This window comes from Cataglyphis hispanica, chromosome 19 (genome assembly GCF_021464435.1).
Source record: "Cataglyphis hispanica isolate Lineage 1 chromosome 19, ULB_Chis1_1.0, whole genome shotgun sequence".
In the NCBI taxonomy this organism is placed as follows: Eukaryota; Metazoa; Arthropoda; class Insecta; order Hymenoptera; family Formicidae; genus Cataglyphis; species Cataglyphis hispanica.
Window position 1 is genome coordinate 3,465,488 of NC_065972.1, and position 14,923 is coordinate 3,480,410.

The 14,923-nt window shown below is 36.9% G+C and overlaps 2 protein-coding genes across 12 annotated transcripts in view; both read left to right on the top strand.

Moving 5' to 3' along the window:
• The window catches only part of LOC126856553 (ral guanine nucleotide dissociation stimulator), a 28,544-nt gene extending 24,669 nt beyond the window's left edge, over window positions 1-3,875 (top strand). For all 6 annotated transcript variants that reach the window (XM_050605148.1, XM_050605149.1, XM_050605145.1 and 3 more), the window contains one exon: window positions 1-3,875. In XM_050605148.1, coding sequence (XP_050461105.1) covers window positions 1-648 — 648 coding nt within the window. In that variant the 3' untranslated portion in view covers window positions 649-3,875.
• A 2,119-nt stretch (window positions 3,876-5,994) lies between these two features.
• Window positions 5,995-14,923, top strand: part of LOC126856620 (whirlin) — a 70,548-nt gene continuing 61,619 nt past the window's right edge. For all 6 annotated transcript variants that reach the window (XM_050605293.1, XM_050605296.1, XM_050605294.1 and 3 more), the window contains exon 1: window positions 5,995-6,239. The gene's annotated coding sequence lies outside the window, so the exon portion shown is untranslated. The remainder of the gene's footprint in view (window positions 6,240-14,923) is intronic.

Consider the following 14,923-nt stretch of genomic DNA (forward strand, 5'->3'; position numbering starts at 1 on the left):
AATCATCAGGGTCATCGGAAAAATGACTCGATCGCGTCGACGTCGAGCTCTAGCAGTTCCCAGTTCTACTGCGACCTCGACTCTCTGCCGAGCTCGCCTCACAACTCGTTGGACCGGCGTACCTCGCCCTCGCAAATGTCCAGTTCGTCCTCGAGCTCGTCTCTACCTTCTCTAGACGTGTCCTTGGGCTCGGGCGGGGGTGGCAACCATCAGACCCGTCTGGCGCCTCCGACAGGCGCCGTCCCGTCTAACGGAAGCACCCCCAATCTCGCTGGACTATCCAGTCCCAGTCACTCGCACAAGAGCTCGCCGGACTTTTACATCATCAAGGTGACCATGGAAACGGACAATGTGGAGACGGACGGCGTGGTGCTTTACAAGTCCATCATGCTGTCGAACAACGAGCGGACGCCGCAGGTGATCCGTAATGCCATGCTGAAGCTCGGCATCGAGGGCAATCCCGATCAGTACACCCTGGCGCAGGTGTTACCCGATCGGGAGATGGTGCTGCCTACCTCGGCCAATGTCTATTACGCTGTAAATACCGCGCACAATCTCAATTTCATACTGAGACCGAGGAAGGAGCCCAACGACGCGACCTCGGACAGTCCCAGGAGCAAGGGCAACGGTCACAATCATAAACGATAGTCGTGAACACTGGTTGACCGAATGTCAAACTAACAACATTCGTAAGATCGGGGAACGATCTTTCAAGTTCGCTGATAACGTGAAGTAGTTTCAAAACTTTGGATGCGAGATCAGAGTGAAGGAAAGTAAAGCCGATCGGGGTAATTGTGATAAAAATTAAATGTGATATCAGAACGCAATAACAAATCAAATATTAAACTATAATATTACGCAAGTGCACAACAATATTAAATATGATATTATTAATATTCAAAAATGTAATACTAGAGAGAGTGTCGATAGCTTGTAATTAACACTATCGGTAATATTAATTGATAGTTACTATTATTAATCAATATATTATTCTGGTTGATTAGTAATACTAAAAGTACTAATTATACGATATATCATTAAAATAAAATACATATCGTTATATAAAATATTACAACTCATTTGGCTCATCATCGTAATTTAAAAAACGATGACAATTTAATTAATAATTTTTCTACGCGAAAAATAGAGCGATCACTATCACGATTATCTCGATCGGTCGCACATCTTCCTTTAATGAAATTGATGAGAAGAGAAGAGCGAATCTCATCGTCAATTAGACTTTGTTTGTTAAGATTTACCATGACAGCTCGACTCTTTCGCTTCCCGATACAATGCAAATGATCGAGCGACGTCGAAGTACGATTAAGCATGGTCATTCCGGTACGACCGGAAGTGCGTATACTCATTCGTACTGTACTCAGACACAACGCTAATATACATAACTGCGCAATCGGGATCTAGCATTATTATAAGCGTGAGTCACACACGCGAGGTTCTTATCAATGCCACGATGATGCAAACAAGCACAAGAGAGCCCCGTATTCTTGCCGCTTTAACGTCACCTTTGATATCAGAGCATTTATAATGTTATAATCATAAGCATTTTTTCTCTCCGACCTCGTTATTTGTCTGTCTAATTTTCGTCTAAGAAAAATCAATTAAAAGATAACGCGAGATCATCGAGAGATAATTGAAGATGTATAAATATCTCCTCATCTTTATTCTTTATTGTAATCACATTTGGCGCTAAATACGATGTGATGCCGAGTGATATTTATATCTGACATAACAGCATATTATAAAAACATTATTATATTTAAATAATTAGGACTTTTGTTATCTATTTTTGTTTAACATTAAAAAGCCATATTTTACATTAAAATATGGCCTTTTACTCTTACGACTGTTATTTGTCTGTTGTGTAATACTATTAGTTTGGACGAGATATTAACGGAACGATAATTGTATGTCGCAGAACAATGCACAAACAGTATTTTCGTCGATTGTAAGACAGCCGTGTTTAGCATTAAATGTGTAAAAAAGAATAACGGGCGCTTACGGACAGAACTTTGCGCGTGTGCGTGCGTGTACATACGCTATATACATATAACACGTGTGTTTTTCACGAAACGAAAACGAGATTATAGATAATTAAAAACGGAACGAGTCTCGAGCGACTCGCCCTTTCCGACGGATCCTTGTGTGTGATCCTTGTGAATAATTGTATTTGCATAGAGCTATAGAGAGTAAACTCGACCAAGCAAGAGGGAGGGCCTTGTGTGCTCTCGTGTGAAAAAAAAAAAAAATTGTCAATTATTATATCGCTGTTCTCTCGTGCATTTAGAGAAAGAAAAAAAAAAAAATAGCGAAAACCGCGAGATTTTAGAACTGCCCTCATATAATCTGTCCTTTTGTCCTTCTCGCGAATTTGTCCGATGAATTTCGCGAAGGCAAAAAAATTCTGTGATAAAAGAATCTCTTTCTTTCGACTTTCTACGACGAAATAGAGAAAGAAGGTCAGCCGCCACTGATCAGACAAGTCTCACCACTTCTTCTTATATTACTGGAGAGCTCGGAAAAAGTGTTCAAGAGCGAAGAGAGATTTTATTTTATCCTCCCAGAGGTAACGAAATAGAAATAAACGACTGCTAGATAAGTCTATATTTTTCTAACGAAAAAAATTGCACAAGAAATATTTTTAACACGGTAAATAGCCAGAAAATACTATCGTAAAAGTCAGATAAATTCATTTTTTTTTCTTTTTCCATTTGTCTTGGAAAAATGTGACATTTTAATGAAGAAGTGATTAATAGAAGAATAAAATTGATATTATTTTCTTTTTTATATTTTTATTTTATATGATTATTAATTTACTTTCTCTACAAATTCGCACGAATTTATAGCATAAGAAAATGTCGAGATATTTCGTATTAAATTGTAACATAGACATATATTTTAAACACGTTTTCTCTAAAAAAAAATTTATAAAAATTAAAAAAAAAAAATGTTTTTGTAAATACTTACATTTTGTACATAAAACACAAATTAATATGCTTCGTAAAGCTGAAGTAAAGACTATCGCATAATGTCCTTTACATTTTTTCATCAATTAATAATTAAATGTTTTAAAAAGCATTTGCAATTTACAGTATAAGCACAGTGTGATCAAAATATTACAACTGCATTAGATCATACCGAGAATAATTAATAATAATAATAATATTTCATTGAATAATTAAACGCGCACGGCATTAAAATCATATATCTCCAACTGATTTTAATTCCGAATAATTTCAAGGTAATTGAATTGTAAAGCAGTAAACCTATTTTTTTTTTACGTTTCGTTCATGGCCTCAATCGATATGCCATTACTGAAACGAGCGCTAAATAATAAACGACTCGATTGGTCGAAAAAAAAAAAAGCGAACTTGCCTGGTTTTTGCCGGCGGACCTTCATTGAATCAAATCGAAGCCCATGTGTTAATCAGTTAATCAAAAATCATTCCATTTCATCTCGTCAACCGGTCGGTTTTTCACATTGATACATTTTTTACAAAGAGCTGCGTAAAGTACGCAAAAAAAAAGAAGAAGAAGAAGAAGAAAAGAAACGAAACAGGAAAACGACAAAGAGCGAAAACACAAACACGGTCGAGTATCCCGACGATACTTATTGTTAGCTCGAATAAGGTTTCCCCGAGACGTTAGTCTTACGCAATTTTTTGTACTTATTCCCCTTCTTGTTCTCGCATCTGTTTGTCTAATTAGATGTACATTTCTCACGTAGATGACGCCTCGAAAAAAAAAAAAAACGAAGAGAGAGAGAGAGAGGAGAGTGAGATCGCGCGCCAGGACGAAGCGAGGATGTATGTAGTGCGCGACCTGACAAAAGTGAGAATAGATGGCCTACACTTTTACACGTTGTGTGCGTTGTTTTTATCACCTTTCTCCTCGACAAGCCCTCCGGGTCGTAAAAGCTACCGTGATTCGATGACGCCCCGTCGATTTCTATCCTTTACTCGTCCGCTTTTTATCCCCCCGTTAACCCGTTTACGATCTCATGAACGGAATCCACGGTAGCTTTTCTCTCTTTTTTCATTAATTACACATTTTTTACACCGTATACAGGGTGATCCTAAACATTTCAGATTTTATAGGAAATTTAATTTTAAATTTGAACTTTTAATTCGGAACGTTTAAGCTCACCCTGTATATCGACCCCCTTTTACCGTTTAAAATACGTTAACGAGATGAGGCAAAATATATTGTAAAAAAGGCGATAAAAGGAAAGTCACATTCGAGGAAGTACCTTAAGATCACTATCGCTCGTGAAAGGATTCTCGTAAAGGTCAATATCGCATGAATCTCAAAATAGAAGAGATAAAGGACCGTTTATTTCTCTCTTGCTCAGATCCGTGGCGGCTTTTATCTTATCGAAGGATCGAACCGATCGGTATCGCGCGAAATGATTTCACGTAGCCGACGAGAGTGACTTCCGGCTTGTCGGCTCATTCGACACGCGAACCTGTTGATCTCCGAGAGGTGAGAATATTCGAAATTATAGGGCCGATAAAGGGCTCTAAGCCTGAACGAAATTAATGGTTTCGTCCGCTCGTTCGCGATTATTCAAACGCGTCGAAAGCTGCCGACTTCGCCGCTCCGTCCTGACAAAAGCAAGATCGGATCGATCATTTTCTAAGCTTTAACGTGATTAAGCGAAATAAAGTGGACGGCGTACAGTGAGCGGCCATTATTTCAAGAAGGATTTATCGAGTCCTTTTTTCAGGATGTTTATAATATTTTCATTGAGTAAAGTAGAATAGCAAAAAAAGAAAGTTAAATAATTAATTTAAAAATGTTGTAAACACATCACAATTATTAAATAAAATGATGAAAATCTACTCGTAACTTTATGAAATAATTATCATGATATCTAAAATATAACTAAATCATTATCAATTATTAATCAATTCTTTTTGGCCGAGATAGTTCACGCCTGGATCGCGACATTTAAATTAAAGCAATCTATCTTTATCCAGTAATAATTCAAAGCTGTTTCATTTCCGTTAAACATTATGGCGATATATGTTGACCTAAACATGGAAAGAGTCGCCCAGATACCGAGATTGTTATCAACGCGATTGGTTTTGCGCAAAGTGGTTCAAGGCCGAGTCGACGACGTCAGAGAAGTAGTGAACCAGAGGAATTTGTGGATATATGCATTCTAATAATATGGATTTAATTGATACTGAAAATGAATTCCTTCTCGCCGTAAGTGACGAGCAGGAATAAATTGTTTAGGAATTCTTAATTGTTGTATATTAATTATTAATGATTTATCTGTCAAATAAATCATTTTGATTTATTTTATATATCTAATTTTTTTTTTTTCATATTATATTGTTTTTAATTTTTTATATTAATTATTAATGATTTATCTATCAAATAAATCAAAATAACTTATTTGATAGATAAATCATTAATAATTAATACAAAAACAAAATTTTGAAGAAAAAACAACTTATGATATAAAAGAATAAATACATAAAATATAATTGGAACAATTAGAAAGAAATTAATTAATATTAAATAATCTAAAAAATATAATTCTATTTTTAAGAGAACTTATATCAACTTATAAAAAAAATTTTCATACAAAAAATTTAATAATAAAAAACTAAATATAAAATATATATAGAGAAAAAGAATTATAGAAGATTTGAAGAGAGCGTTATTTAAGCGATATCATCCCTTCCATTTAGAATAAAACCACCAATACCGAGACAACAATTCCGTCGCACCCCCGGTCACCGGGAAGCCACCCTCCAATCAAGCATCGACACCCCATGCGCTTGCCCGAGGGGTGGTTTTCTCGGGGCGCCGACAGACGTCGCGACGTCCACATCGCTTCATCTCTTACCCTTTCCCATCGCTCCTCTCCACCCCCTCCTCCCCCTCCTACCCTGACAAGCCGGTGAACTCGAAGGCAACCCCCGGCGATGAGCCAGTCGTGAGCTTCGTGCCGTGGTTGTTGCTGGGGCGATGCGCCTGGCACATCGACCGACGTGCGCGTCTGCAGTAGCAGCAGCAGCAGCAGCAGCAAGTAGTGCATCGCGCGTCGCACTATCGCGTTCATTTCCCGTCGTCGCCGCCGCCGCCGCCGCCGTCGTCGTCGTCGTCGTCGTCGTCGTCGTCGTCATCCCCGTCGTCATCGGTGCCGGACTCGCTGGAACGACGACGCTCGCACGCGAGCGCGTCGCCGCGGCCTCGAGATGAGAGACGTGAGTGCCTTCGATCGGTCCACCTTCTCTCTCTATCTCCCTCTCTCTCTCTCTCTCTCTCTCTCTCTCTTTCTCTCTCTGTCTACCTATCTATCTATCTATCTATCTCTGTTTGTCTATCTATGTCTGCCTATGTCTCCTCGTTTTCACCTTCTCACCCGAGCTTTCCGCGAAGGAATAGACAGCGGTAGAATTAGCCATCTTTGAAAGCTCCGGTGTTACTTTCCGTCGACCCTACATAAGGAGATGTCGTGCCGATCAAACATTGTAACATGCAATACCGTGCGTTGTATGCTACTATCTTCTACGTCTCTTTCCCTCTTTAAATCGCGAGCGCTGGCATATTGTTTCGCGGGATTTCGCCAATTATCACGGGACAATAGATCTCGATTCCGCGGATATACGACGATGATTGTATTGATACACAGATCGCGAGCAGCAGCATCTGTTGTCTTGAAAAATATAGCCGACGAACTTACTAAGGAGAACATCAACTGGAAATATGGTATTCGTGTCTAGAATACTCACGTTATTAAACTAGACATATCCGCGATATTGGCGTTCAAAAACAGTCGGATGATTAATGGCAAATCAAGTTTCATAGTTTCATTAAAATTGTTTTTCTCCGTAGTTAGGAGCTTTCATCGGGATATTCCGATTCTAAAAATATATACCAGCAGTCGAGCTCGTGTGGTAATTGGCTTGGAGGTTGTGGGGTAGCATCAAGTGTTGCCTTGAAAAATATTGCCACTGGCAACAATCGCCTCCGGGTGGCTAAGATCGTGACTTGCCAGCTTTAGAAATGTCGAGCTAATCAGAGTGCAAGGTGTCTACCGTGTCACGATATCTTACAATGGCAAAAAGAATACAATTGACATCATCACAATTCGGAAAAAAAAACATAAAATTTATATAAATTTTTTTACAATCACGAGATAAATTATAGCGTTCCTCTATAACGAACTCAAAACTCGCGTCCTTAAAAAACTTTAATTATTTCAATTAAATGACTATCGTGAAATTATTGAAAAATTGCGACGTTAATAAGTTCAGCTTACTGTCATTGTAAGTAATTCCAGTTAATCCAAATGTCAGATTCAAAACTAAAGGATTTGTTCCCTTGAAAAGCGTTGCATCACGCTGTTAATGACCTATTCCAGAAGGTGAAATCATTACTCCCTAAAAATGTAATATTGGCACTATATATTCAAAAGTTCAGGAACAAATTAAAACACGCACAAACTGAACAAAGTCCCAAGAACGTTTAAAGGACAAATCAAAATCGTTAAACACTTGACATTTCGGCTCAAACGTTTATCGTCCTCGTTCACCATCGATCCCGCCACGATTCTTTGGGGAAATCGCTGACGCGGTTCACTAAAAATTTGATAGGGTTAAGGGCGGTTCCTCAGCTCGACCTCGGCCAAGAAGAAGAAGGCAGAGCCTGTGCACAACCTCCCCCCTCCCCCCTCCCCCCCCTCTATCTCTCTCTCTATCTCTCTTTCTCTCTCGTAACACTTTTCAGCCCTCGACCTCGTGGCCGAGGATCGATCCCCGTGACGTGCTGCGTGAGCACACCCTCGTATGGATGGGAAAAAAGGCGGTCGCTCGCGGTCGCGTTAATAACTAATAACAGCCGTATATGTATGTTACACATATGTGTGTAGCTGGCAGACGCCGACAGCACGCGACGCCGCCTTCCTTCCATCTCGCCCTTATTCCAGACGCTACTCGTACTTGCTTTACTCGTGCAAGCACGTGCCACGTGAATGTAATCGAGTGACTCGCCGAGAGAGCGAGCTCTATCCTCCCGGGAATACGGAGGAATTTTCAGCGGGATAGAAAATGCTCGGTGGATTATATGCTAGAGACGATATTCCTCGTGGGTGTGCTGGCAATCACAAGAAACGACTTTTCGAACAATATTACAGCGCGGATAATTTTCAATTTTTTTATGGCCCATTCAAGTACAAGAGAGGGCTCCTGTTCGATAAATTCAAAGCATTCAAGAGTATAAATGAAACTTTTTTATAACTTGTTGCAAGTAAACATTATCCTGCACAAAACTTGATTTGGAAAAAATAACTTAAATTATTTTTGAATATTTAAAAAAAAAATGTGTTGCGTGTAAAATCATTTTCGTATAGTTTTTAATCAAAGAATATAGAATTTTTTTATATACCTTATAAAAAAGTTTAAACGCTTTACAAGATCTTTAATATCTGCAAACTATATGCATAGTTGGAAAGTAGCTAGTTTATTTGTTACTTGATGGAGCGCGCTTCGATCTTTCGATGAGAGAAGAAGCTTGGAGAGAAGCAAGGATCAATGATATTTTTTTTACATGATAAAAAACATAACAAGGAGAAAAGTTCTACGTCAATATTGGAAATATATTAGCTATATAAATGTTCTAATAAAAGAAGACAATCTTTCTTAATTAAATTTCATGGAACAACTCGCTCTCTCAATGAATCATTCAAGTACCATAAACCATAAAATATGTCAATTAATATATATTTTTGCATTGAAAGTAATTCAAACTTTTATATTCTTGTATAAAATAAAATTTTCATAAAAATTAATATTCCCAAACACAAATACAAACACATACAAAATGCAATATCGTCGATAGCTTCATACTAGCCTATTTAATTCGAAAAATCGCTTCAAAATTTTCCTCAAAGTCCGTGAGGAAGAGACTTTAATAATTTAAAAAATATATGATTTGTGTTATGTTCGTGTTTGTGAGTGACAAGTTCAACAAACTCGTCAATATTTTTTAACACTTGGTTTACACATACAGTTTTGCTCTCTCATCTTGAAACGTATACATTAACGGCGCTCGAGTTACGTCTGTTGGACTGAATGTTGAGTTTACATGGCACACACGTGGCACGCATAAACGCTACAAATGTAACTTGGACAGTTTCGAGCCTGTCCTGTTCGGCTATCCACACTCGAACGTCACGGGAAATTGGATTCGATCCCTATGGTATCTTCCTTCGCTTGGGATGAAATATGTTCGCTAGGGTGTGTGTGTGTGTGTGTGTGTGTGTATGTGTGTTGCATGTTTCCATACAATTTTTAAAAAAAGCTCATCTTTTCTCTCTGGCACAATATATATAAACATTCCGTTTCTTTGTAAAAAAAAGACTCGATATAATAGTAGTACTCAATGAAATTTTTACTTTCCATTCATTGCAAAGATAATAGAAATTGGTGATTTTATTAATCTGCCTTTTAATTTGAAAAATAATAATTGAAAAAGATATCAACATATATCTAAATAATATTAATTTCTTAAAAAAGATAAAATTTAGAATAGTGTAAAGAAACTTTCAATATCATTTAAAAACTTCACATATGAGAATAAAATAAGAATCTATTGTAACCATTACAAAAAAAAATACAAATACATTAAATATTATAATTATTATAATTATATGTTAAATATTATAAATTATTATAACTAAACTTATTGTGTTAATTAAATTTCAGTTTAATTAATAGTTTCGAGGTTATTAAAAAGAATCGTTAAAAATCTCCTCTTTATTCATTAAAACAGCATTTAGTCGCAAAAAAAAAAACAGAGTCATTTAAATTTGGATCAAAATCCTCTAGATTTACGAAAAATTGTTTTTCTCTATGCTTTATAGATTACCGAACTCTCCTTGCCGCTGATAAATTACCACGCCATTTTTATCCCGCTTCCTGAAAGAATTCCTTCATCATCTTTCTTAGATCCGCAAAAGGGTCGACAGCGTGTGACGCAAAAATAAGTCATTGTGGACGACGCCATCATTGATCGCGTTGCTTATAAATGTCTCACCCCGTATTATTAATAGGTGGATTCGCCGGCCGTTTATACTCGCGATTATCGAATGTATCGTTCACTGGATCGCGCCGATAATTATGGATTTCTAATATGATTTTTAACACCACCCTGCATGCAAATTCATCGAAATCATCGATGTTATTAATATACAAGAAGGATTGCATTCGGATTAATTATATTGTCGTTATTGCTCGCCGAATTTTTTATAAACACCGTGTTGCGATTGCTCGAGTAAACTGTGATAAATTCACTCTCGGTCGCGATATCGTGATCAAAATAAATTACACTATATATGCTTTTGGGGCTAAATGCATTTCAGGGAGAATTTACTTAGACCTGCGGACATACGTTTCGTTGAATATTCAACATTGCGACGTGCACCGCCACGCAATGCAGTGGCGATTCGCGTTGGCGCAAGAAATAAGGGGGATGGAAAGGGGGGCGAGAAGTGAGCTCGCGTGAAAAGATGCCGACTTATTTTTCCTAAGCAACCTGCTCGAAGCTTCGTCACTTTTTACGTGACGTAAAGTGGGAAAAATTAATGATTGCTATGTTGATAGAGAAAATTGCATTCAGCTAGAATGCCACTGGCACGTGTAGAAAATACTATTATTTGTCTAACAATCGTCTAGTAGCCTTGAATATTTCCAATCTATTCTTTTAAATCTTGAAAAAAGGAAAAAAATATCGTTAATTTAACAGCATACCTGCATTTAGTTAAAATGTTCTAGGTACGCGTATAAAAAATTATCGGTTATTTAATCGTGAGTTATAACAAGTGTAATAATAAGTTAGATCGCGTCTTATTATTCTGTAACTACAGATTTTATTCCTAGTCTTTAATTTATCGTTGTTATATATATTTATATATTTATTATTATTAATTTATTTTCTTATTAAAATATCAATAAAATTTACTTTACATTTATTCCTTTCATTTTCCAACAATTTACTAAATATAACAATTAGTGGAGTGTGTGAGAAAACAATTTTGATTAATTTACTTTTAATTAATAAACAATTTTCCATATCATTTTTATGCATCTTGTAATTTCAAATCTAATTTTCTCGAGCCCTAAGAATTTAGGGCGAATTAATCTTATAGATCTGATCGAGATAACAGACCGACCAGAAAAAAATTCAATTAACAAATCGACGAAAAACAACGGGGCGTATCGAAACATATTCATAAGCCGTCACGCGGAGGCAATTTATTTCTGCGAAGCAGAAACTCGCTCTTACCCCGCATCATTCGAGATATTAATCTCAGTTCGTGACCAATTCGCTCTTCACACTTCATCGAGCTCGTTATTTGACACCCCCGGAATCTCGTCCGATCAGCTGAGAGCGAAAAATTTGACACTTTATTTCTTTTGATTGAAATACATATGTTGCTTAAACACTCGTTCAAACGAGATATACTCATTGCAAGAACAGAAAAGGGGAAGAAAAATTATTGAATTATAAAATCTTTTTACCAACGACGACAAATTAGCTTTTCGTTAAACACACGCGGATCGGGAAAGGACACCGACGACAGATCATCCCCCGAGCAGTGCCCTTGAGGGGGTCGCGTTCGTGACTGAATTAGCACGCACATGTGCACACACGGCTATTGCTTTTGCACGAAACACGGGGTAGTGGTTGAAGCGGGAGTTTAGGTTCGCCTCGCTCGTTCGTGCAGTGCACAATCGCGCGATGTCGGGATGATTGGGTTCGATAGGACGACCTGGTCTATTTATAGACGTACACAATACTAGCCATCCGGCGTCGCCCGCAATTTGCACATATTAAACCGATCACATATTTCGGTCGGGTAAATCCGTAAATTCCGCCCCGATTAAAATCTCCGATGCACTATTCAATCGCCCCTGAGAATCGTATCTTGTAATAGTTATCAATTGGATTAATAGTATTATTGTACTTTGTCATCCGATGAAATGAAAAGAGAGACAGAAGGTAAAAAAATTATTATGCAAAGATATTCATTATTTAGAACATTAATAAATATTAATACATATAATAAATATCAATATTAATATTAATATAAATATTAAATAAGTATTAGTAAAATATTAATAAATATTATAATGGTTATAATTATAATTATGATAATAATTATATAAAAAATAAAATAATAAATATTAATAATTATTAATAAATGAATATTAAAGGATCTGCAAAGAATGAAGAATAAATCTATAAATGTACATAGATGTAAAATTCATAGATGATTAAATTCCAAATTATACATATTACGTTACCGTTGTGTGTAATTCTAGAACGCGATTTATGATGCCTGTTAAACAATTTCTCGCGACGACTATTCATGAACAACGATATCGGTCAGTGTCGTCTCCCGTTGCAACGTCGCGTCGGTCGCGACCGCAATCGCAATATTTCACGCAACATGTCCGACTTAACGATGCACTCGCCAGAGTATTATGCACCCGGCATAGGACTCAGGTTAGTCCGGAGATGTGTCCTCCGCGATCGGTCCGCGCGTTCCGATTTCCGCGTGGAAAATTCATGTCGTTTCCACATCGCAGAGCCACTCTCGCCATCCCCTCGGCGCTCACCCTCCGCGTCGAATGCAATATCCGCCGAATGGCGCCTGAAATTACCCCCTTCGACGTGCATGCTTCAGTGTTACGTTTAATATTGAAGAGAGAATCGTGGAATACTTGCGGGAAGAATGCGCGACTCGCGCCGATTGCAATTTAAGATGAATCCGAAGTTCTCCAAGGAAATATCTCTCTTTAATTAAATCCGATTTTTAACTCATCTCTCACGCGATATTTTTTCCAAAACATAGATATTTTTATTTAAAAGTGTTTATATATTATAAACATTAATTAGAAGTATAAATCTCTGTACATAATTTATTACTGATTATTATATATATATATATATATATATGTGTGTGTGTGTGTGTGTGTGTGTGTGTGTGTGTGTGTGTGTGTAAAAATTATAAAAATATTATATTTATATATTTATATTTAATAATAATATATACATCGAGGTCTCAATATTTTTAATAAGTTAAAAGTACAATAAAAATTTTAAAAATCCAGTACGACAGTCATATAAAAATTTTTCTTTTTTAATACAATACTTCAAGAAAATTAATTAAAATTTATGTGAAAATTTAATCATTCCTCAGTTTTTTAAAATCAATCGCCTCAAGTTTCTAAAAAGTTAAATTACATTGTATTGCGCTAAGCTTAATAATAATCTTTATTAATCCATGCGCTTTAGAAAACATTTCGTCTTAAATACTTTATTCGAATTCTCCCGGTTGTCTTAATCGCGTATTTCTCAGATACAGTCGGCGTGCATCGAGTCTGTGTTTTATTGCTTTAATTAAGTCTGCGCAACCTTAATGCCCGCAGTAGTTAACAGTATCCGATCGGCTCCTTTATCGGGGAGCGATGCCTATGAACGAGAATTATTTTTAGAATAACCGGTATATACGGTCAATAGAGCCGATGACGGCAGTTCGGTTCGATATGACGCGGTAGGGGGCGGATAAAAAATCGTTAATTGACTCCAACAAATTCCAGACTCTCGGCCGCAGAGTTACCGCAGAATTCAAAGCGCTTTACTCGTACTGCTCGATAAACACGACGACGAAATTTTTCGGGAAAAGAACGTTTTTTTTTTCTTATGTTGCACGGAATATATTTTTAATATATATACAATTTTTATAAATTATTTGAGCAAAATTATATATATGTATTTCAATATTTTAAATTATCGGAGATGGATTGGCAATATTTTTATGACACGCAATTATAATAATATGGATTTTATAATTTTTGCATGAATGCTCGGATAAATAATAAGAATGACAAAAGATTTTGCGGTTAAACAGCTGAGAGGTTTCAATGGGATTTAGAAAATTTCATGAATACACTGTAAAAAAAAATTGACAAACTTCAGAGAGAGACACAAAGTGTCCGTAGTTTTTTGCTCTTTCAAACTTTCAGAAAAACAATTCTGATGATTAAGACAGATTGTCTAAAATTTCTTTCAGCCATGCAGATCTGAAAATTTTTTTTATATATAAAAGAATCTCTGACTTTCCTTTCCAACAAGAAGAATTCCGCGATTACATATCCTCTGGATTCAACTGGAATATTCTCCGAGAATCGACGTCCTTATTTCGCTCCGTCGCCTACGACATACTCTTGAAAAAGCTGAAAAGAATTGCGCGAGGATTAACTGCAATCACAACGCCGGCGAGTGTGACGTGACGGGAATGTAATGCAATTATATTCGAGAGCGTGCGCGAATTTGACATTCCGAAGCCGCACCGCAATTCACGTTCCGCGTACCGCGCCTTTTCATCGCTACAATGCGACGTAATAAATAAATCTTTATAAACCCTGAACGCATTTAACGAGCCACCGAAATATGTGAAAGTATATAGATATACGAATATATATGGACGGCTATTCTTTGCAAGATTCAGAGTACATTTCCACCAACAAAGAAAAATGTTCGCCACGTGCTTAAAAGTAAATTTACGACATTCGTATATTAACGTTTGTAGAATAAATTTCTGTCAAATTATTATTTAATTAAATGTTTTTTTTTTTTTTTACTCTGCCTATTAATTTTTATATTCCGCGAGGGATTAAGAGACGAAAAAGGGGGGACGGTTGTGTGTCACGTTATTCTCACGAATCGCGTTAAATGGGTTAATTTTATTCTAGTGTGTCGGAGAGATATAACCATTTTTTTTTCGACGAGATTTGCATTTCTTTGGATACGCCCGACGGATACGTCTCTCGATCTGCATAAAAAGCGCGCGTTTCGCGAAAGCGCGCGCTTTTGTCAACTT